We start from the raw sequence: 24,740 nt of genomic DNA, 5'->3' as shown, positions 1-24,740 counted from the left end.
AACTCTAACTCTTTAAACTGGTTCTCTTCCTTGAGTTTGAATAGATCCCAAAGGATACTTTCTCTAATCTCCACTTAAAAGAAAGCAATTCCTTAATAATACGTGAAATGTGTATAACACCCCACAATTTATAAAGCATTTTATTTCATATTCACGAAAGGAGGGTATAAAAATAAACACTGGAAATGGAATGCAGCAATTTTCATTTTTAATAAGATCCCTAGATGGCTAACCAATCATCCCCTTATATTTCACATTTTCTCACTTACTAAATGAGAATCAAATTCCAGTTTTACCTTTCTAGGAACATTTGCGTGTTATCCAGAATGAAGGTGTATGTGTTTAAAAACTCTTCAGTCACATACATGTAAACAATCTCTTGGTTTATTACCACATATTACTAATATTATCCATACGCTTTTCATTAATTAATTGATTCATTACTTTATTCAACAAACATATATTGGGCAAGCACCTACCATGTGCTAACCAGTATACTAGGAGCTGGATTTCACTAGTTAAACTCTCAAGGTCAACCTTTTCCACACCATATTTACATGGCCTGGGTATCTGTGAAGAGACCTGCTGATGACAATCCAAATTGGGCTTCCCATGGAATTATCAGATACATGGTGGCTAAATCCTATAGTGGAAATATGGCAGACTTCAAATTCATATCCCAGTTCTTCCATTGTCTTGCTTGCTACATGATTTTGGCAATGTCTTCACTGCTCCAATTATCTATTATACGGGGACAATAGCATCTATCTCATAGAAGTGTAAGGATAAGACAAAATATATGTAACATGCCTAGTCAGTGCTTGGCACACATAGTAGGTGTTCAGTAAACAAAACCTACTGCTATTATTACTAGGGATGGTGGGCAACTTCTTTCTAAGTTTCTTGGAAAACTCTGTATGCCACCAATATTATGTATTATTAATATTCCCAATTTTTCAGATGGAAAGAACTTCACCTCAGACATGTTAAAATGTCACAAACTTTTTTTAGCCCCTACTATGTGCCAGATTGGGGGTAGTCTCTGGAGATGCAAGGAAGAAGAGGATAGAGTCCCTGACCTCAAAGCATCCACAGTCTCGCAGTAGAGACACAAGGGGGGGAAGCACAGGGCTGTGGGAGCTCACAGGGGCGTGAGCCTATTCAGACAACTAGGCACATGAAGGAAGCTCCCCAGAGGGGATGTCCTAGCAGAGCTGAAGCACACAACCTGACAAAAGTCAGTTCATCAGCAGCAGCCTGAATTTGAAACTAAATCCTTGTCTTCAAGACCAGTGAATTTCCCACTGTACAACAGCTCCTTCGAATAGATTTAGTTACCGAGTATTCTCTGAGCTTCTGCTTTATGGACAAGATCATACCAGGTGGAAACAAAGGTGAATAATTACAGTTCTTACCTCTTGAAAGCAAGGGGAAATAAGGCTGGCACACAGACAAACAACTTGAAACATAAGTGGAAAAGAGTTCAATATTATAAATCAGATGTTGGCTATTCTACTTCAGCTCTCAGCCAGTTCTCAGACTTTCAGTCTGGATGCTACTGATTCCTTTCATTCCATGTGATAACAGGTAATTGATATTGCCACAAAAGTGAATTCCACCACATAGCTATTGGTAATGTTATAGTTAAAACTAGGTGGATATTATTCATCACATTATCTGTAAATCATAATGCAATTTCTTTAATTTCTGCTTAACACAAATTATTTTATCACTTGTAGGTGCCAAGCATTCTACATTCCACTGTAAATAATGTTCCTGCTTACTTTAAACTGTGTACTCGTGGAACTTATTTGAATATATTTTATTTAAGGTGCCTAACTCTTTATGATTGAGATTTGTCTTTGGTTTCCTTTTGAGTACTCAGATTTGGAGATCAGAATTAAGCTTGCCTCAAAAAACTTTTAGGGGAACTTCCTGCCTCTGTGTACTCTCGAGCAATATAGGAATTATCTGGCCTTAATGATTTTATAGCACTCATCTAGAATATCCTTTGACCCTGTGGTCACTAATCACTAACAGCAGTGCTACCTGTCAATTCCAGAGCCACCTTCAAATGCTTCCTAACACCATACTCCACATAACCAGTGTTAGGTGATAAGCATGGATTAGTTCATTTATTTTCAGCCCTTCTTTATTAAGAAATTAATACTTGAACTTTCTTCTGTGTGTGGCTTTGACAGTGTCCCATAGATTTTTGTATGTGGTTATGAAAAAGTATTTTATTTTTTGACTTTTAAAAATCTCCTTCTTGATCTATAAGCCCTTTATCTGCAAAAATATCTATATGAAGTATCTTAGTTTGCCATGACAAAAATATCACATGAGGGGTTGGCTTAACAATGGGAATTTTGGGCTCAAGGTTTTGAGACTACAAGAAACTCAAAATCAAGGGATCAACAAGATGATGCTTTCTCCCCAATGTCTGTAACCTTCTGATGCTGGCTGCTGGTGAAACTTGGCATACCTGGGTTTGTATGCCTGCCTCGTTTCACATGGAGATGTCCTCTCCTTTCTCTTCCTTGTTCCATTAACTTCCAACTTCTGTCTCCTCCCCATGACTTTTTCTTCTTATGTCTGAATTTCTTCTGCTTATAAAGGACTCCAATAATCCAGTTTAAGGCCCACCCTCACTCAGTTGGGCCACACCTTAACTAAAATTAACATTTTTGAAAGTTCCTATTTACAGTGAGTTCACACACACAGGAACGCAGATTAAGATTAAGAATTGGGCACATAATTCAATCTACCACATGAAGTAAAATCTAGGAAAACTTATTAAGTGGGTCACCAGTACAGTTTCTAAAATTATATAATTTAACCCTCACCTATTGCCCCTCAGCCCATAATGGTTTAGAACTTTGCTTCTCTTAAATGGAAGACTTTTCAGTTTAAGTTGTGGAAATCATCCCTTTACATCTCAAGAGACTCCTGCTATTCAAATCTGGTCAGTTTTTGCTTCAGTTTGGCCCCCTATGTTTCACATATTCCAGAACTTCCACATTTCTCATATGTCAGTGGCCCTTTCTGTCTTTTCCAAGTCCTCCTACAGGGGGTTTCATTCTTTCTGTTTTTATTAAATTTTTTGGTTCTTTCAGTGGACTGTGGGGAAGCAGAGGAAGTGCATAGACTCAAGACATGATACAAAAGCAAAAGTCCAGAATTTTACTTTTGAATTCTTTCAAGTGCTGCCCAACTTTAATAAGGGTTTTTTTTCCCTCTTTTTGAGCCAAAAAGAATGAAATCATCTAGACTGATAATTGTAGATATTATACATTATAATAGAAATAATAAATTTGAAAAATTATAATCCAAATAATGGAACAATGTTTATATAGGAACAGAATATCAGATCTTAAAGCCTTGAAAATATGAAGAAAATTAATTTCTATAATGATTAAATATTTAAAACCATCAGGGAATGTTCTATCCTCTAAAATTTGTAATGTGTTAGACCTTGGTCCATTAACCCAACAAAAGCAAAAAGAGGCAACCTCTTACAAAATGGTCCAAAAGTGAAATTCCAGTAATTCTCACAAACAAGTTACTTTTATATGGGATTGGATGTGGTGTTAAATTATCTAATTAAGAGACATATATAAAACTTCCTTCAAGTATATATGAATAGCAGTAGGTAGCAGAATTAAAGCAAATAATGATGCCATGTGGTTTTGCTTTATTATGTTTTTTTTTGTTTTTGTTTTTACAATTTTTACTAGAGAAAATCTGAAATTATCCACATGCTTATAACATTTTAAATGAATTTCCTGTATGTTGCTGGCTTGTCAAGTTTTCCTTGGTTTTGATGCCTTTTAAATAGTTTTATAAACCAGCAAAGTATTCTATTTACAAAGGGAAAGAGAACAGATTTAAAACAACAACAACAATAAACTGGTTCTTCTGTAAATTGCAAATAGAAAATACCACAGAAAATGTAGAAAACTCATTTATAAGCATTGCAAAATTCAATGGTTAAGATGGAAACTTCATAAGGTTACACAATCAGAATTTAGTTTACTTCCCAGAAGCATTTTTTGTATTAGCTAAATACAAATAAACACATATTGCTATTAATATATTTAAAGCAGACTAACTCTACCGATATAGATACTGTGAACATATGAACCTCTGACCCAAGTCACATTGGTAGGAATGGCAGATTCCCTGAAAGAGTAGACTTTCATTCATTAATTCATGCTTCCACCCATCCATTCACTCAACAAATATTTATTGAGTACCCTCTATGTGTTAAGTTACAATAAAAAACAAAATAAACGAAATAACAGTCTAGTGGGGGAGAATGATAAGAAACCAGGCAATTACAATTCACTGTGGTAAGTAAACTGATAGGTGCCGTGAGAGCACTTAGGAGGGGCACCTCACTTAGATTTGTTTGTAGAGAGAGGAAAAGAATATAGGTTGCATCTAGGAACTCTTCTGTTTTTATTGCCTAGGCTGCTCAAAGCAAATACCATGAAATGGGTTGAGTTAAACAAATGGGAATCGATTCACTTATAGTTTTGAGGCAGAAAAAAATGTCCAAATCAAGGTGTCATCAAGGTGATGCTTTCTTCCCAAAGACTGGCTGCCAAAAACTTTAGCTTCTCTGTCACATGTGTCAAGGCACCTGGCAGCCTCTGCTGGTCTCCCCCTTCTCTTCCAGGTTTCATTGATTTCAGCTTCTTGCTTCTGTAGCCTTCTCTCTCTTTGAATTCCATTTTCCTATAAAGGACTCTTACTAGAGAATTAAGAGCCATCTTGAGTGAGGTGGGTCACACATTAACTGAAGTAGCCTCATCAAAAGGTCTATGTACAAGGGGTTCACACATGCAGGAATGGATTAAATTTAAGAATCTGGTTTTCTTGGGTATGTGTAGATTCAAACCATTATATTCCACCTTCTGGACCCAAAAAAGATGCTCTTTTTACATGCAAAATACATTGATTCTATCATAGTAACCCCAATGCCTTATAAGTCAGTTCAGAAACCATGTTTAGTACAAAGTCTCATTAAATAAGTTATGGGTGTGGTCTGTCCTGGGACAAATTCCCCTGTCTCTGTACCTCTGAAACCTAGAAAACAAGTTATCTTCTTTTGATCAACAATGGAGGAATAGGCATGGAATGAACATTTCCATTCTAGAAGGGAGAAATTGGAAGAAAAACAGAGGTCAGTGGTCTCAAATAATTCTGAAACCCAGCAGGGCATACTCCATTAGATTTCAAGGTCTGAGAGTCATCTATGGAATGGATGTTTTATCCTCTGGGCCTGATGAGCAGCAGTCCCACCCCTTCCAAGCACCTGCCCAGTGGCCATGCTTTCCTTGAACACTGGGGTGAAGGTTCCACTCTCTAGAAGCACAGGATAGTGGCCAGACTCTCTGCAAATGCTGGGGCACAGGCTATACACTCTCAGAAATGTGGGGTGGCAGCACTCTTCCTCAACAACAGGGAAGAAGGCCAGCCCTCTCCAAGGGCTGAGACAGACTCACCCTTTCCACACAACAGGGTGCACCTGCTGTCTTGGCCCAAGAACATGTCTTCAGTCCAGACCTCAGTATCCATGGTTCTGCCTTTGAAGTGATTTTTTTTCCTTCAATTTTTGTCCCTTTAAGTCCAGGCTGGCAGAGCTCACAAAAAACTTGTCAATTTTGCATATAGTACAGGGGTCCAAACTATCACACAGAAGATCTTTCCACAAATCCTCTGTGGATAATTGCATTTCCAATCCTGATTCCACAGAAATTGCTGACTCGTTGCATGTTCAGCTAACCCCTCACTATTCTCTGGGGACTTGCTTTCTGGAAGCTCACAGTTTTCCAAATGTCAGAAATAAAGCAGTACCTGTAAGGGAATAAACGCTCACTCAGTTCTGGAGGAGAAAAGAATTTATTTACAATCTTGCAAGATAGGGCGTCCAGCCAAACACATGGTAGGCTGGTGCGCCAGAGGAAGAGAATGGCGATCTTTAAATCTCCTACTCCTAATTCGCAGGTCCCTCCCCTGTTTCCCCATTGACTGGGTACTACAGAGGTTACAGCCTATCTGAGAACACTAACTAATTCATCTTTTGAGATTTTAAGTCGTACAGCCTATCCCAGAGAGCCAACTAGCTCATTATTGAGATTTTGAACTGATCAGCCTATCCCAGAGAGTTCATTTAGTTTAAAAAAATTTTTTTTTTTTTTTTTTTGCTGTGAGTTCCCGCCTCTGATTTTACCTCATATCTCTTTACATTCCAGTAACCATGGTTACTTTTCCATATAAAGAGCTGGCAGACTCTCTCTTTCTTCTCTTTATCATGGGGCTTGTTTAAAATGGTTTTGCTTCCATTTCCCTTATTCCATGCTGTTTTTATGTGAAAACTAAACTTATCCCTTTCTTACACCAAACCATCAGTTTCTGGCTTATTTGTGTCCAGGAGCTCAGGTCTCAGCTGATTCCTTTCCTCTTACACTTTACTATAAACTGCAATGAGAAACATGGGCTACACTTTCCACATTTAGCTTGGAAATCTCCTCAGCTAAATATCCAAGTTCATTACTCTCTTCTGCCTTCCATCCAAATCAGACCTCAGTTTTGCCAAGTTTATTGCCACTTTAAAAGAAGGATCACCCTTCCTCCAGTTCCCAACAGCACATTCATCATTTTCATCTAATGCTTCATCATAATTACCTTTAGCATCCACATTTTTACCCACAGTCTCCTCAAAGTAATCTAGGCCTCTTCTATCAAGCACCTCACAATTTTCCAGCCTCTAGCCAAAGTCTTGTCCACATTTTTGGTATTTACAATAGCAGCACCTCACTTTCCTGGTACCAAAATCTGTTGTAGTTTCCTAGGCTGCTCAAAAAAATACCATGAAATGGGTCTGGATTAAACAATGAGAATTTATTCACTCATGGTCTTGAAGGCATGAAAATGTCCAAATCAAGGTGTTTCATTGATTTCAGCTTCTTGCTTTGTGTACTTCTCTCTCTTTGTCTGAATTTCATTGTCTTATAAAAGACTCCAGTAACAGGAGTAAGACATCTTGATTGTGGTGGGCCACACCTTAATTGAAGTAGCTCATCAAATGGGTCCTATTTAAAATGAATGAATTCACACCCATAGGAATGGATTAAATTTAAGAACACATTTTTGTGGGGTACATACACATTCTCTCAGAGGAAGTTCACTTAAGTGATACCTGAAGAAGGATGAATAATATGGAAGGTATTCAGATAAACAGTGGGGAGAACAGGAAAATGGTTCAAGTAGAGGGAACAGCAAGAGCAAAGGGCCAGAGGAAAGAAGCAGCGTGGAATGTAAGAGGAACTAAAAAAAAATCAGTTTGATAAAAGCATGGAAGGCAAGGCAGAGGGTCTTAAAAGATAAGCCTGGAAAGGCATTTAGGGACTAGATCAAAAGGATCTTGTAAGTCAAATTAAGAAATTTGGGATTTCTCTTAAGGGTAATAAAAGCCACTAAGTGGTCTTAAGCAGGCAAGCAACAATGACCAGATCTATATATTGGTAAAATAATGTTGGCTGAAGAATAGATAATTCATTGGAGAGGTTAGACTGAAGGACAAGAGATCGATAAGAAAACTTGCTGCAATCCGTAAGAGAGATGGTCAGAGAATTAAGATAGAAATAGGAATGTAAAGAAGGAAAAGTTTATAATTGCAAGATATATTTAAGAAGTAAAATGAATAGACAGAGTTGATTTAATTTGGGACTAGGAGAGGGCAGAACTCAGGAATGACTGCTCTCTCCACTCCCATGTGCTGTCTCAGGTAACCGAGTGGAAAATGATTCCATTCACTGAGATAGAGAAAAAAGGCAAAGAAATAAGTTTACGAGCAAAGATAAGAAATGCTGTTTTTAGCAAGTTGAGTTTGAGCTGCCTTTGAGTCATCTAAGTGAATCTGGCCAGTGGATTATTGGCTAAGATTGACAGTTGTCTGAGATAAGAGAGAAATGAGCACTGGGATTAATCAGCATATAGATCACAATTGAAGTTTGGGGATGTACAAAGTGAATGTGCAGAGCAAAAAGAGAAGTTATCTAAAGAACTTCAACATTTAAGGGATTGTTACAGATTTAATTGGGTCCCCCCAAAAGATAAATTCAAGTCCTGAACCCTGGTTCCATGAATGTGATCTTGTTTGGAAATAGGAACTTTAGTGTTATTAATTAAGATGAGGCCAAACTCAATTAGGGTGCGTCTTAATCTAATATGACTGGTGTCCTTGTAAGAAGAGGAAATGTGGGCAGACAGTGGGAGAAAAACAGAGAGAAGACAACCATGTGAAAGAGATTGAGTTAAGCCACAAACTAAGAAATGCCAGGGATTGATGTCAAGCCACCACCAGAACCCTACAGACTTTAGAGGCAGCATGGCCCTGCCAACACCTTGACTAAACTTCTAGCCTCCAGAACTGGGACAATAAATTTCTGTTGTATTAAGCCACCCAGTTTGTGGCACTTATTACAGCAACTATAGGAAACTAAGACAGGGACAAATAAAGAAGTACTTGCAAAGAAGGTTAAAAGAGTCTCAACCCAGACAGACAGCAAATGTGATATCCCTACAAAGTTTCCCCAGCTTAGATCTAGGAAAATCACTGGAGTAAATTCTCCTCACAACCTTAAACTCACAGATCTGATAGGCTTTCCACCACATAACCGTCATAACCTACCTTCTTGCCAACACTCCCCCCCCACATACACATACTACAAACACTTTCTGCTTTCAGGAACCAGTGTTCTCGAGCACTTCAGTCTCGCAAAACAAAAAGTCTGTTAAGGAATCCTTTTATATACTATGTGACAGAAAGAAATCTTAAAGATTTGATATTAAAAGAAAGGGAGACACTCCACCCTGATAGCAGCTTCAAAGCAGAGCAAGTTTGTCCAGATGCACTTCGGGTTTTGTTGTAGTTATCCATCAGCCCAAGAAGGTGTCTTGAGGGTCCCTGAGGAGCAGGGCAGCCAGGATCTCCCAAAGGCAGAAAAAAAGGAAACAAGAGAAGATGAAGAACAAAATGTCAAGTCTAGATTAAGTGGAAGTCTGCAGCTCTTGGTTGCAAATGGGTATTTCAGGATGAGAATCAAAGGCGAGTCACCTTTTGGTGACTGGTCCATGGAATGCAGTAATTTGGGAATACATGCAGGTTTAGCCATAGCTAGGTTAATATTCACTGCAGCAAGATTTTGTTTCTGTCAACTCATGTATCCCAACTTTTCTTTACAGTAGCTGGTGAAGTGAGTCAGAGAAACAGAAGAAGCCAGTAACAAGATGTATTCTTATTCAATATCCCAATTTCCAAAAACCTACAGTCTTCATGAAGAACATGATTTCATGAAGAGAAAAGAAAAGACTACCACATGAGCTGTTAACATCTCACAGCCAGGGTGGGCTTTTGAAAATGCAAACTGGCTAATTGTTTTCCAGTGACTCTCTTGTGCCTCTACCTTTACCAGGGGAAGAGAAACCCAGGTACCCCCACCCTTACAAGACAAGGATGAAAGACATAGAGGCAGAGCCAACATCAACCTGTGTCCAGTCTACATAAGCTGACCCCTAGAAGACCTCAAAAACACATAAGGATTCCAGCCAAAGTCATCAAAGATGCCCAGCCCAGTCCAACTGAAACCAAACTCAGTGTCAACAAGACTGAGTTGTTAATTGAGCTGGACAAGGCCTGGGTCCCTTACAGCCTAAAGACAGCCACTATGAGGAAACCTGCACCCAGCATCTAACACCTCAGCATATTTTCATTCTGAACAGCAGCACTCTGAACAGGTTCTATGTCACCGCATGCAAGAAGAGTTTGAAAATCATGCTTTCTTTGCTCTCTTGGACAGTACATTTTTGAGACTGAAAAACTTTAAAATTCCACTTGTTTCTTCCTTAGTTTATAAAGGTAAAATAGGTGAAATAAGTTGAAATTCTTCATAATGCCCTCCATGACCCACCCCCAACCCACTTCACACACATTCAAAGCCAGCCAAATATGGAGGGGCTCTGAAATTAGGAAATTTCCTATGGCCTTTGTGGGTAGGATGAGGCCTCCAGAGTCAGAGAATGAAGAGTTTATTCAAGAAAGGGAAGTGCATTAGCCAATACTCTACTGTACTTGTCCCCCATACCCTTACCTCCACTTCCCTAGCTGTCAGTCAGCGATTTGGTTCCAGGCATTATGCTCACCAGAGTTCTCTGAGTCTGTGTGGCCAGCAGATTCCTGGCAACCTGAGGTGGTCCAGAGGAGCCTTGGGGACCACGGAGTTTCACTCATGGCCGTGATACTGTGTTGCACAGGTTCTAGAGACATTGCACCAGGTGGTGGCAGCGCAACCAGAGCACCTTAAACCATACCCAAATCCCACAGATTGCTGTGGGAGATTCTGTTACTTATAGTCATAGTCAAATTTTTCATCATTATAAAAACCTCCTTTATGAAAGTAGAGACAAAGAACCAGACACTGAAGTTTCTGCCCTTCCGAAGAAAAGACATCAAATTTTGACAAGGTTAGCCCCATTCAAAAAGAATCTGAAGGCCTTGAATCAACTCTAATGGAGGTCAGACTCAGGGACAAAATTAACAGAAATACAAAAAGTGATGGCCATTGATAAAGAACTGGAAATCTCTAACTCTTTGCTTGGGCTTAAATGCAGAGTTTTAGAAGAGGACTTGACAAAGGGAAATCTAAACATTTAGAACAAGTCGAGTTGATGGCTGACCTTACAAGAAAGATTTAGTCTTTAGAGGATGCATCAAAACACATCCAATTTCAAGAAGTTTCAAGCAAAACAACCTTTAAGAAACATTAGAAGAATGAACAACTTTAGATAGCACTAAAAGTGATTGTTCAGATAAAAATCTCCATCTTCAGGAAAATATAAAACTGCTTTTGCAAGAAGCTGAAGAGTTAACAGACAGGAAGAATGGGCACATTTATTAATCAGAAAAAAAGTTAGAAAAAAAGGAAAAGAAAAGCTCTAGTGCATATGGGACAAGTTATACATGATTTAAAAAGTCAAGTAGAGTCTGTAGGTAACCATTTGCTAAAGATGAGAGACTGACTGCTGTTCTTGGATAAGATAACACGGATGGTGGAAACTTGAAATTGAATATAATAAATCCATTGGAAAATCAAAAACTTGGGAGATGAATCTAAAGACGTTTTGAAAAAAACTCATAGATATAGTTGAGTTAAATACAGCTGAACTAGCTGGGCTAATCCAGGTGGCTATGCTGGTCTTGGCTGAGTTTATGTGAAAATTTTTAAAAACGTTTTCTTAAAGAAAAAGAAATAAAGTAAACACTAAATTAACTGAAGGAGATAAAATAGTTGCTGCACCAAAGAATATAATATACATCTCCAAATCAGAAAGCTTCACTGCATTCACACACACGCAAAAAAAAATGCAGTTAGAAAGGAGAGAGAAAAGCTGCAGTAGAAACTTTAAGTCCTCCCTGAACTTTATTGAGAAAATGAAATGAACTTTAACAAAATAGCCAATTTAGGGAGAATTCACATTGTAAAAATAGTAAAGAGTTTTCCAAAGTAGTTGAGATTAGCCAGGCATGTGAAAACCTAGATATTTCTCAAAGCCAATTTATTTCCTATGGGGGAAAATCTCATAATAAAGAGTTCATAAGTCTATTGACGGAGAGAAACCTTGATTACTTAAAAAAAGAAAATATATACATCTGACTAAAAAAAATTTTTTTAAGGAAGAATTTAAACATTTTCAAAAAGTATCCTTATATCCCTGATGTTCCCAATGGAGCATTTGGAATAGGCCCCAAAGAACCACCATGGAACCCAATATATAAACAGACCCCCAGAGAAAGGAGGGATATCAGATAGTTATGGCTTATGGATCCAGGGTCCAGAACCTAGTGTAGACAAGAAACAAACCCCCAGGGTCAGGAACACAGAAGCAAGATCCCTCCACCAGGCCACCTCCATCCTTAGTCTGCATGTCCTCCAAAGGAGCAAGATGGAGCTTGTCCTGTTTCTCCTTGAACTGGCAAAAAGTTTGTTAACACTTTTGATTCAAATCCTCTACCTGAATGGGATGTGTCCCTGGCCCAGGTTGTATTCCTCCACTTTGGATTGTCAGGGGTCATATAGGTGTTCCAGAAGGATTCCAGGGGCAGTTCCTAAGAAGAGGATCTTCTGTCCTTTCCCCTATTCTGGAAAGTGAGGATGACTTCTCTAAAAATCCTTTCCACTGGAGCATTTTAGTGGCTCATCACATCCTCCACTGGTAACAAGGAACGTCTTTTCACCAAGTGCTGGTTTCAATCTTCTGTCCACACTACTTTTCAAGTTGATCCTACTTTCCAATGGATCCAGTTCTCAAAATCCAGAACCACTACAAGATATTTTTTTCTCTCTTTAGTAAATTTATGGGGTTTTTCCTTTGCTTTAGTTAAATAATAATACAACAGTTGAAACAGAAGTTTGATAGGATTATAATAATGTGTTATAACTGTAGATTATTTAAAGTGTAATTATATGAGCAAATTGTTCCTTTTCTTCTATTTCTAGATGGCATAAGTATAATATCACATTGAGGCTGCTTAACAATATCAACGATGGTAAGACTTTTACATAAGAAGTATCACAACTGGAGACATTTGAAATTCAAAGTTTATGGCTACATACGATATACCAAGAGCTAAATTTACTCTATAAGACTATTAAGTTTAACTAAATAAATATGAGCTTAAAAGGGGGTGGGATGTTAATAAGTCAAGCCCTCGATCTTGAGGCTTGCTCTTGGGAAACTAAGGGTTGTAAATGTATGGCTAACCCCTCCTATAATTATGCCTATGAGGAACCTCCAGAGAAACTCTTCTGTTGCTCAGATTGGCTTTGCTCTCTCTAAGCCCAACTCAGCAAATGAACTCATTAACCACCCCCACCCCCCTACAAGGGACATGACTCCCAGGAATGAGCCTGGCCCTGGCATGGAGGGATTGAAAATGTCTTCTTGACAAGAAAGGGGAAAAGAAAGGCAACAAAATGAGTTTACAGTGACTAAGAGATTTCAAATAGGGTTGAAAGGCTATCCTGGAGGTTACTCTTAGGCAAGCTCCAGCTAGATATCCCAAAAGGCCACAGTATTCCATGCCCTAACGGTAGTCCTGAAATACCTAGGTCCCTATCTGAGATTCTATAAAAATTTTATTCACTGACTTTATCCCTCAGAAACTTAAATCTACCAGAGTATTCCTATGCCAGACAAGCCCTAAAACCCAGAGGCAAAGCCTCTTTAGGAACAACCAGATGCAGCCACCTTCCCATAATGTCAACATCCCCTTTTCGATATGAACAAGTTAGGGTGGTCACTGTCTAGACACCCCTGAAGAGCGAGAAAGTGATCAAACGAGAAAGAGGTAGCAACAGACAAGGTAGGATTTAACAAAGGATTTTGAATACTGAATCATTATATAATTTTTTTAGATGCTAGGGTATTAGAATAGCTAGAAGGAAATAACTGAAATGGTGGAACTGTAACCCATAACATTCTTTCAAAATTGCTCTATAGATACTTGCTAAATTGTGCTTTGAAAGTTATCACTGTTATGTATTTTTGTTAAATTTCTAATAAAAAATGTATTTAAAAAAGGGGGGTGGGTGGGATGGGAGTACCTCTCCTTAAACTCTGCAGGAATTAAAAGGTTGTGTATAACTTAAGTATTACATATGTACAATGGCTATTGTTTTTATACTATTTTTCCTTTGCAAGTATAGTATTTCACTCATACGTTATTTTAAATATAATTATGTGGTTGTTTTGTGTAATGCTGACAGTAATAGTATGTTTCCAATTCCAACAAACTTACATGTTGCTTTCAGAAAATAAACTTTCCTGAGTTTAATACTGTTAGAACTCTTAGTTTTGGAGATGTATAAATAAACTGAACCTAAGTTTGTATTTTTAGTTTCATTGATTATTATAATTTGTAGGCTTCAAATGAGAAATTGTCCTAAACTTTATGCCAACATTATCTATTATGTAATGCATAAATAGAGCCAAACATAAATTGAGCTTTCCTTCATGTTTTTGTGGATTTCCGTACAAAATCCTATCTTTCCCAAACTCTTTTGTGATACTATAAAAACTCCTTAACTAACATATAATAAGTTCTTGATAAAATATTAGCTATTATTATAATCTATCATATTTATGGTTCTTATTTTAGATTAATATCTTTTCTCCAGAAAACTCCAGTTAAAATGTAAGCAAGTTATTGGGAAGACTAAAACATTAACTTTTGTCATACAGTGGTTTATTGGTGTTCTATCAACAAGAAGTATCTTCTTGAATGGGATATAGGACCAGATGGGAAAAGAAGTAATAATCCAAAGCTTAAGTGGTTAAATGGGAAGGCTTGATGGTACAGAAAAGGAATGAAAATACAGAATAGGGTGTTACCAGGAGCAACAGGCCCATGAGACTGCCACCCTAGGAGGAACACCAAATAGTGGGTGTAAGGGAAATGGCAACAAAATGGCAAAAAGAATCACCTAGACTAGACTAGTCCTACCACAAGGTTTTGTTGAAGGCCAGCTCTGTGCACTATTACCATCAACCAACTTGCTTAGGGCACTATTTTCTTTATAACTTCCTTGCAAAGGAAAGGTGCAATAATTACTGCCACTCTAAACATGAGAAGCCTAGGCCCATGAAGGATAACCAATTTGCCTGAGGTCATGTGCTGGTTTGGATGTATTATGCCCCCAAAATGCCATGTTCTTTGATGTAATCTTGCGTGGGCAGACATATTAGTATTGATTAGGCTGGAATCTTTGGATTAAGTTGTTTCCATGGAAATGTGACCCACCCAACTGTAGGTGATAACTCTGATAGAATTATTTCCGTGGAGGTGTGGCCCCTCTCATTCAGTGTGGGTCTTGATTTAATCACTGGAGTCCTTTAAGAATGCTGGCACAAGAGCCAGAAGCTAGCTGGCTTAGCTCAGAGATGCTTGGAGATGTGAACCCCTGACATTGGCTACAGCTTAGAGAGGCATTTTGAAGATGGCCGTTGAAAGCAGACTCCTGCTCCGGAGAAGCTGAGAGAGGACAAATACCCCAAGTGCAACTAAGAGTGACATTTTTGAGGAACTGCAGCCTAGAGAGGAACGTTCTGGAAGAAAGTCATTTTGAAACCAGAACTTTGGAGCAGATGTCAGCCACGTGCCTTCCCAGCTAACAGAAGTTTTCCAGACACCATTGGCCATCCTCCAGTGAAGGTACCCAATTGCTGATGTAATCTTAGACACTTTATGGCCTTAAGATTGTAACTGTGAAACCAAATAAACCACCTTTTACAAAAGCCAATCCATCTCTGGTGTTTTGCATTCTGGCAGCATTAGCAAACTAGAACATATAATACTATGTATACGTGTATGTGTGTGTGTGTGTGTGTGTAGTTAGTCAGAAAGAGAGCACCTAAAAAGATGTCAGCCCACTCCAATACAGATGTTGGGTCTACAGCAAAAGCACGACTCTGAGGGAAAGGCATTTTACTCACATAGAGAAGAGACAAAGTAAGGTCAGCTTCGCTAGTGGGCATTGGTTCCCTCTAGCCAGCAGGTCTCAATCCATGGCCCAAGCAGGGCTATGTTCTAAGTCCAACACCCCTCTTGTGTTTGTGTGCTGCCACAATGGAGGAACCCCACTCCTCCCCTCACTACCTGCATGTGAGCTGCATGTCATAAAACATGCCAACCAGAAACATTTTCCAGTGAAAATTTACATATGCTCAGAACAATAGGGGAAGAAATGTACCATCCATCCCCTTATCTACTAGGGGTTTGTGTTTTATCCTGCCAAGCTGACACACCCAGTCCTGAGCACAGGATGTATGTGTGGCTCCCAGGGGAAGGTGGAAGGCTACACTAGGACTAATGCACAGACAGGCACACACACATACACACATAGATACACACACACACCATATAATGACTTTCTACAAAACTCAGTGCACAGAAATTAAAATCCCAGTCAAAAGAACTTCCAGGAAAGAAATTCCTAGCCTTACCTCTGTATTTTGTAGAAAATATGCCACCTATGTAACTTAAAGCAGTTACTGCTTATAAATAGAGCAGTGTTTATAAGAAAGCATTTATAACCACCTACTCTCCCCTGGGATTCTGTGTAGTCCGCTGTCACAAAAGAGAAAACAGCAATAAGCATACATTGGAAACAAATTCCTAACTTAGACCTCATATTTATGGTCCTTTAACTTACAGGCCTAATAACCACAGAAACTTTAAGAGATATTTCAATATATGTTAGTGTTTTTATTCAGAAAACAAAATAAAACAAAACTTCATGATGTTCCTGTCATTGGTTTCCAAAGAGAATCCAGATGCTCAGTAAGGAGGGGCCTATTAAATTTAAGTTGCTGGCATTTGAAGAAGTACAATGTACTTCATACCATCAATGAATTCATGGCAGAACCATGAAAGTGTTCTAACTGGAATTATCAATATAAGAATTGGTAAATTATTAACTCCTCTCTAGTACATGTCAAGTATTCTATTTTATCTCTTATTCCTAACAAAAACACTATGTTTCTCTCTTTTCAGTTTCTGGGTAGGGAACTGCATTGTAACGAAGACATTAATCACGATTTTTAAATCTCAGCTCGTATCAGGTGAGGAATTGAGCACAGAATCTTGTCTGGTCTTTTGTTCATTTGGTTAAAGAATACTTCACCAATAAAAGTTAAATTTGACAAAAAAAGAAAAAGGAAAGAAAAAAACAGGTATCACACTTCCTCAAACATAGTCTACAGCTAGGGTACTAAAAGTTTTCATTTTTTCCAATTACTCATCATACCCTTTACCACACAGGGTTTAAATTTCTAGTTTTTTCTTCTTTTTTTTTTTTAACTTACCACACATGAACGATTTCATGAGGTAAGGGACAGGTTTATAAGCTTTACAAATTCAGGAACTAAGATATCCTAGTTAAATCAAAGCACAGATTAATAGAAAGTATGATCCTTTTGCGTGTTTCTTTTTAAAGCATGTATCTTAGTTCCTAAATGTCTAAAGCATAAGAGTTGTTATTATACATTAATATTTTTATTAACTAATGATGGCTAGCATAGAGTGGGTGGTGGGAAAAACAGAGTATGGAAGAGAAGAATTTCATCATATTTTCCCTTTGGTACTGTTAAAAATTTGTATTTTTTGTTAAAACTTTTTGTAATTTGAGATTTAAAACAATTACGAAAAAAGCTCAAGAACCACACTGAGAACCTCCACCACTAATGTGTTCAATCAGAGAACGTCTCCAGTAGAGGGCACGGTAGTTTCAACATGGAAAATGGATGGTTAGTTATCAGTCACACTCAAGCTGCGGTTTTGCTGTGCAAACCTATTGCGCTTATCTTCCTCCACCACAGAATGGAAAATGTGACATCTTCATATTGAGCAATCCCATTTACCTAAAAGTCAGTCGTAACAAGAACAACAACAAAAAAGATGACAACAAAAAAGGGGAAGTCATCAAATGTTGTAGCCTTCCTTTTAAATACAGTACTAAATGCCTGCTTATCTTTTAAAAAGCCTTAGGGAGACATCTTTTTCACAAAAAGATTTCTTAACCAGCCAAGAATGACTCATATGGAAATCTTGCATCCTCACGATCTTAAACTAAAATGCTTCGGTGCACTCCAGCCTCCAGGTCTCGATGTTTCCCTCTCTCTCAATCACCATAAGGACAACTGCGATCTGTTCTGGAAAGAGGCCTGGGATTCCCGACGAATAACCCTGCAACCCCATTAAGAGACCCCGCCGTGTCTAGTGGTAGAGATCAGAATGCAAACCCAACTAAAGCACTGTCATGTGATAGAGTCACTTTCTCCTGTTCCCTCCCTAATGTTCATTCAGCAAAATATTCCAAGATGTCCAAGCAAGCTGTAGAACAAGTCACACCACATGGCCATGGATCGTCAAGGTTTCAGGTTCCTCCTGTTCAGTTTCCTCCAGCAAATTAAATGGAGTCTAAGGAGAGGCACGGGCGAGAGTCTCCCCGGCGCCCGGGTTTACTCTACAGACCTGATGAGTCACTAGAGCAGTTCTGTAAATAGCAAAGAGGCGCGGGGTGCGAGTGCGCACTCAAAAGTGGAAAAAAAAAAAGCTGTTAATTCAAAACAAGGCAATTGCACTCCGGTTCGCAGCAAATCACCTTTCTCGGCTGCGGAACCATTGCTGCGGTTTGGGGGTAAGGAATACGTCAGGGTGGGTAAGGGGAGGGTGAGCGCCCCGGCACAGCCCTCGGATCCCGCCCGGTCGCCATGCCTTGACAAAGGCCGTCGGGGACGTCTCACAGGGAACGATCTCTCCACTGCAGCCCCGCCTGACCACCCTTTTCAGCCTGCGCGCGCACGACGCCGGGGGCAGCCGACGTCAGCAGCGCCCCTGGTACGGGCGCCTCCCGCGGTGGCCGTGACTGTTGCGAGCGGGCGCTGGCCCCGCCCCGTGCCGGTCTGCAGCCGACCAATCCGCGCCATCTGGAGGTGGGTGCGGCGTCCGGAGGTCCCGTCCCCGCGCTTCGGCCTCTTATAAATACCGCGGCGCACCGCCGACCTCGAACTGCTGACGGGAGAGGGAGGACGATAATGCAAAGTGCTATGTTCTTGGCTGTCCAACACGACTGCGTCTTTATGGACAAAAACGCTGGTAACGGGCCCAAGAGCGAAGAGAAGCGGGAGAAGATGAAGCGGACCCTGTGAGTACCGCGTTTTCCTTTCTTCCACCAGACCCCACCCGGCGGGGCTAGTTCTGCGGTTTGCTGCAAACGCGGTAGAACGGTCTCAGCTTTGACTATAGGAGACTATGTTGTCTGCATGTCTGCAGAAGAAAGAAATGTGGAAAAGGTTGATTTCCTAAATTAAGGCTTAATATGTTTTTTTTTTCTTGTATGTAGTTATTTTGTTGCATAAGCGAAGGACGACCAGGTAGAGTTTGAGGGCGGTGGTAGATGCGCTAAGAAATCGCGGATTGTTGTTTTTTGTTTTGTTTTGTTTTTGTCCCCCTGTATTTAAAATGACTTCAGAGGCTAAATGTCATTTGTGGCCTAAGCGCTCTCCAGCATTCGTACATTGCATTATAAGTACTGATCAGCTTATGCAGCTGATGCTTTTTCTGAGTTGACTCCTTTTAAATCCGTTCTTGTCTTTTAATTGAAGAGCAAGAGCAGATCTCACCCATTCACGACTGTGGAGCAAATGATTGTTCTGCAGCATCTGCTTAAAATCAGTGTTGTAGTTGAGCGGAGACGGGGGAGATAAATCACGCACACCTCTTTGTCCGCAGCCTCTGGCTTAGTCTAGCACCTCTTGCTTTAAGGGCAGAACGGAAATCAGTGGGACTGTTAAAGGCAGTTCTGTTGTTTACATCAAGGGTGAAATGTCCTAGAGTTGTAATTAGCCTTACAAAGAAACGGCTGCCTTTTGCGGGCCAGAAATAGCATCTGCCTTTTGAAGTACAAAAAATAATTCATTAAAATACCTAGTGATTTTAAGTGATTTAAGATAATCCTACCTTTAGTTATAAAACTGGTAGTTATGTTCAGGTAGATGGATGAAACTACTTGTGTTCAGTACGTTAGGTGCTGGATTTAACATTACATGGGTAAAACCTGTCTCACTTGGAGAGTAACTACTTGGTTTTATTTGGTTTGTCTGTAGCTACCGCGTGACTTTATTTGGTAGAAATACATTCAGCTGCAGTAGCATTTTCAAAGGTTGCCTCTTAGTGAATAACCTTTTTGTTTTTGTTTTTTAAGTTTAAAAGATTGGAAGACCCGTTTGAGCTACTTCTTGCAAAATTCCTCTACTACTGGGAAACCCAAAACTGGGAAGAAAAGCAAACAGCAAACTCTTGTCAAGTAAGTAGAATATCCTGTACTTGCAAATATGAATTTGTAGCTGCTGGACTGAAAAGAGGAACTCTTATATGCATAAGCTAATGTGCAGAGCCTCTCTTGCAGGCCTTCTCCTGAGGAAGCACAGCTGTGGTCAGAAGCATTTGATGAGCTGCTAGCCAGTAAATGTAAGTTAACCTCTTGAATTTGATCCATTTCAGGTGTCACAGGAATATGAAGTTAAGGCCCACCCAATAGAACAGCGGTTTGTCTTTTGGGAATTAGACTTTACAGTTGTTATAGCAAAAGGCCTATTTTTTTTCCTCCCCCCATTTTCCAGTGTTTCCAGTGTTACATCATGTTAAACCATGTATTTGGTCAAGGGGATGGGGAGGGATTAGCCTAAAAAAAATTAAAGTGGCAGTTGCTCTTAATTAAGGTTGAGTCAGCTTTTCCATTGCGGACAATATTTTGTCAGCTTAGTTCCCAGAAAATTATGGCTCTCCTATAAATATTTATTTTGCATTGATAGCAAAGTCAAGTTTTTGTATTTGTGTAGCAATCTGCCAACTTAAGCAGTTTGCTTACTGGCATCTTCGCCTTTAAATTTAACAGCTAAATTCTGAGGATTACAATATTGAGTGAAATGTAGAAAATTGCTAACATTTAGAAATAATTAAAATATGGGAGAGAGGAGAAGTACTACAAATAAAATATAAAGGATTATTTGGTCACTCAATTTTTCACATTGTGTGTGCTTTTTTTTCCTTCAGATGGTCTTGCTGCATTCAGGGCTTTTTTAAAATCCGAATTCTGTGAAGAAAATATTGAATTCTGGCTGGCCTGTGAGGACTTCAAAAAAACCAAATCACCCCAAAAGCTGTCCTCAAAAGCAAGGAAAATATATACTGACTTCATAGAAAAGGAAGCTCCAAAAGAGGTAAAAATAATAATAATTATTTCACTATATTTTTGAACATCCTTAGCACCAAAGTGAAACAAGAATCAAAGGGATGCCAAACTAAAAGGGTGGAGAGTGAAACTAGGAGGAATTATTTCCCCCATCCTAGCTTTCAATTAAGTTTCTCCAATGACTTGCTGGGGAAGCTAATCACACATAGTTTGGGGTTTTTTTTTCCCCCCAGATATTAAATAGATTCCAGTGTCTCTAACTCTGAGTACTGAATAAACCAATTTTTTGTTTTATTTCAGATAAACATAGACTTTCAAACCAAAACTCTGATTGCTCAAAATATACAAGAGGCTACAAGTGGCTGCTTTACATCTGCCCAGAAAAGGGTATACAGCTTGATGGAAAACAACTCTTATCCCCGTTTCTTGGAGTCAGAATTCTACCAAGACTTGTGTAAAAAGCCACAGATCACTACAGAGCCCCATACTACATGAGATCAAAAGGGAGCCCAAAAATGGAGAACCATGCATTTTTTTTTCCTAAGGGGAAAGGCTGTGATCTGCCAAAAACCAAACGACTGACCTTGAATTCAGCCTGGGTGTTGAGGAAACATCACTCAGAACTATTGATTCAAAGTTAGGTAGTGAATCAGAACGCTGGTAACAGCGTAGGAGAAGCTTGCGTTGAAATGGCTTCTCTTGCTGTGTATACAACACAGAGGGAATACGTGGTCTGAACATGGTGCGTCTCACACTGGAAATGCAGGGATGTGAAATGTAAGATACCATGTGATACTATCGATCCAGAAGCACTTAAAATCAATAGGTCTGGGATTATGTGGCCTTAGCTAGTGTACATCTTTCCCTAAATCAGTCCATGTTACCATGTAGTGGTTTTAGTTTTAGTGTTATTCTTTTTTTAGTAGGAAGTAACATTAAAATGTTTACTACGTGCAAGAGTATTGAAGTGCTTTTTGACTACAGATCATCAGAACTGTTGTCTCATGTAACGTTGAAACTGAAACAGTCTGTTTGAATTGTTAAATGGTGTGTGAAATAGAATGCATATGGAAAACTACAGTGTCCTTTATGAGTGCCAAAAACTGTCTTGAAGGCAGCTAATCTTTGAAGTGGTCTTTGAATACTTTTAATAAATTTATTTTGATAAATAATGTCATTCAACACTTGGAGTCCAAATATGTTTTTTTGTTTTGTTTTTTTTTTAAATGTAATTGGAAATATGACAGATACAAAGGAAAAGCATCTCATTCCTTTCTTAATAATGGAGAGGTGTCACAGTTAATGTGCCTATCCAGTAAAAATTGACAGTTCTCAGAATTGAAAAGTGATAGTGGCAGGGAAGACATACTCCTATCCCTTATTATTTAAAGCTTAATATTAATGAAAGTAAAAGAACATTGTCCTGAAGACCTTTCATGGATATCTATTTAGGACCAGTTAAATCTGAGAACTAAAATAATGTAATAGAGATAAGCACCAAAATTATATACATAACTAAGTCAAGTGAAGAAAGGAGCCAAATATAGGTAAGGTAGTTATTCTCTTTTCCTTGGTTATTCTCTTTTCCTTGGTTCCAAGTTCCCACAGAGAATACCAGCATGAACTTGTAAGATCCCTGAAATTGTTTATTTCCATGGTAATCAATACATAATATCAGAGGATTTTCCTGATTCTGTCTTCATTTGGCCAACAGAGAATCTGGTAGTTACTTCAGATAATGGTGAGGGCAGAAGTGCACTTTGTTTCTTAGACTTAATCCACAAATGTGCTCTTTTTCCTAGTAGAGAGAGGGAGACGTTGAATCAGTGTTAATTTTTAAACTTGCTGTTTAAAAGGGAATACTGTTCCCCAGCGGGCTACTATTTCAACCTCTTTGAGTAGAGTTTTAATAAAAAGGGAGAGGACCCCTCATCTGGGAGTCAGAAAACCTAAGTCCCCATGATGACTTTACTCCTCAAAGCTTCTGTGACCTTGGGCATCTCCACTGTCCCCGGCTTCTCATTTTATACCTTCCTGGCTATTTCATTGGTTTCTGTGAGGCTGTCACAGAAGTAAGGGGCATCAGACATTGGAAAACACTAAAAAGAGAAAAGGCATTTATTTCCAATTTTCAAAAAAAAAAATATGACCTCCAATAGTTTAAAGAGTCCAATAGTTTATATAGTTTAAATGCTGTTTCTGTCATGAGTGTAGTGATTTTCACCTTAAAGTCAACTGGACTTTCTGGCATCAACAGGCACAAGCTCCTGAGAAATTTTGCCTTGTCCACTCCTGTAGCATCTGCAGCCAAAAATAATAAGTGCTCCGTAAATATTTGTGGAATAAATGAGTTCTGAAGGGTCATTGAAACAGATATTTCTTAGAAGAGTACATGTGTCAGGTGTGCATGATACTTAATTTGGAAAGGCTTTGGCCAAAATAGGAACACAAGCGTCATGCCAAAAATCCATTTGGTCACCGAGTCCTATTTATTTTACTTTAAATATCTCTCCAGTCTGTTCTCTGCTCTCCATCTCCACCCTGATCACAGATACCATCATCTGATGCCTGGATGACTGCAACAGTCTCAACTCCTCTCCCCACATTCACTCTTCTCACCCTTGCAAAGTGTTCCCTGCTTTTTAACTCTAGGAATCTTTTCAAAACACAAATTTGATCTTGTCTCCTCTTATAAACCCTTGACAGTTTTCCCAAATAATTAGTATATAGGCAATATCCCTAATATGACCTAATAGCCGCTTGGTTTACCCCTCCCTCCTCTCCAACCTTATCCCCACCATGTTCCCCCCAGCTCTCTCTGTGGACACCACCAGCCTGCTTTCATTCTCTTGTAGGTGCAATGCCTGCTGACACCACAGGGCCTTTGCATGCAATAGTCCTGCATGGAATGCAGTTTTAGCTCTTACTCATTATCCACATATCAGTGCAATTGTCACTTCCTCAGTGAGCCTTCCCTGACCTCCTTACCTAGGTCAGATCCATTTTTAGATGTTTTCATAGCACCATGGATCTCTAATTTAGAGCACTTAATAGAGTTACAAGTTCACATTAATTTGTATGATTATTTGATAATTCTGTCATCTCCACTGGATTGTCGATGCCATGAATTGAGGAACTTGTGTCTTTCTACTCATCAATAAATCCCAACACCTAGCATAGTGCTTGGCATATAATTGGAGCAGCATAATTATTTTTGCTTAAAAGGTCTTACAAACAAATTTTGGTGAAACGAAAAGTACCTACCAAGGCACAAGGAAATAAGAACAAGATTTTTAAAGCCCCACTGTGTCAAATGTTTGAAAATATCTGCAGAACTTTTTCCTCTGGCATAAAAGGCTTCTTACTAGGCATGTTACCTATGACTTTGGACATTTAATAGAAGTAGAAGCATTATTGTAGTAACAAAAAATAAAGAGGTTTGACTTTTTCAAGGCTGCTCTAAGCACAGGCTTTTCTCAGGTAGCATTCTCCAATGTTCTCTAGTTTGGAACAAACTGAAATAGATTTAAGATTAGAAGCCACATTCCTCCACAAATAAATACCACTTAATGTTCCAGTTTCTCAGAGTTCATACATTTAGGATACACAGTAATTTTTACAGGCCATTCATTTTTATAACATTCCATTTTTCATATATTTTAACCCCAGGAAGTTTTCAAAATATAGTAATTCCACATGTTCTCTCTGAGAAAAAATAAAAAATAAAAAAATTGTGTGTTATCTGTCATGTGTGCACAAGAGAGGCAATAAATGAGTTACAATGAAATGGCTTAAAGTGATCACCCAGAATTTCATAAGAAGCAGATCTTTGGTTTAGAGGTGTGGGTTTTTTTTGTGTTTTGTTTTTTGTTTTGTTATTTTGTTTTTTAACCACAATATTTGACTATTTATAACAAT

At 38.9% G+C, this 24,740-nt stretch overlaps 1 protein-coding gene across 1 annotated transcript; it reads left to right on the top strand.

Annotated features, from left to right (window-relative positions):
- The first annotated feature begins 18,618 nt into the window (after window positions 1–18,618).
- Window positions 18,619–22,006, top strand: RGS2 (regulator of G protein signaling 2). Its single transcript, XM_037825134.1, has 5 exons — window positions 18,619–18,773; window positions 19,833–19,934; window positions 20,037–20,098; window positions 20,684–20,850; window positions 21,123–22,006. The coding sequence occupies exons 1-5, from the start codon at window positions 18,664–18,666 to the stop codon at window positions 21,315–21,317; spliced, it is 636 nt and encodes a 211-aa protein (XP_037681062.1). The 5' UTR covers window positions 18,619–18,663; the 3' UTR covers window positions 21,318–22,006.
- Window positions 22,007–24,740: the final 2,734 nt, after the last annotated feature.

Source organism: Choloepus didactylus, chromosome 2 (assembly GCF_015220235.1).
Source record: "Choloepus didactylus isolate mChoDid1 chromosome 2, mChoDid1.pri, whole genome shotgun sequence".
In the NCBI taxonomy this organism is placed as follows: domain Eukaryota; kingdom Metazoa; phylum Chordata; class Mammalia; order Pilosa; family Megalonychidae; genus Choloepus; species Choloepus didactylus.
Note: the sequence above shows the minus strand (reverse complement) of the source record. Positions and strands in the feature narration are given on the sequence as shown.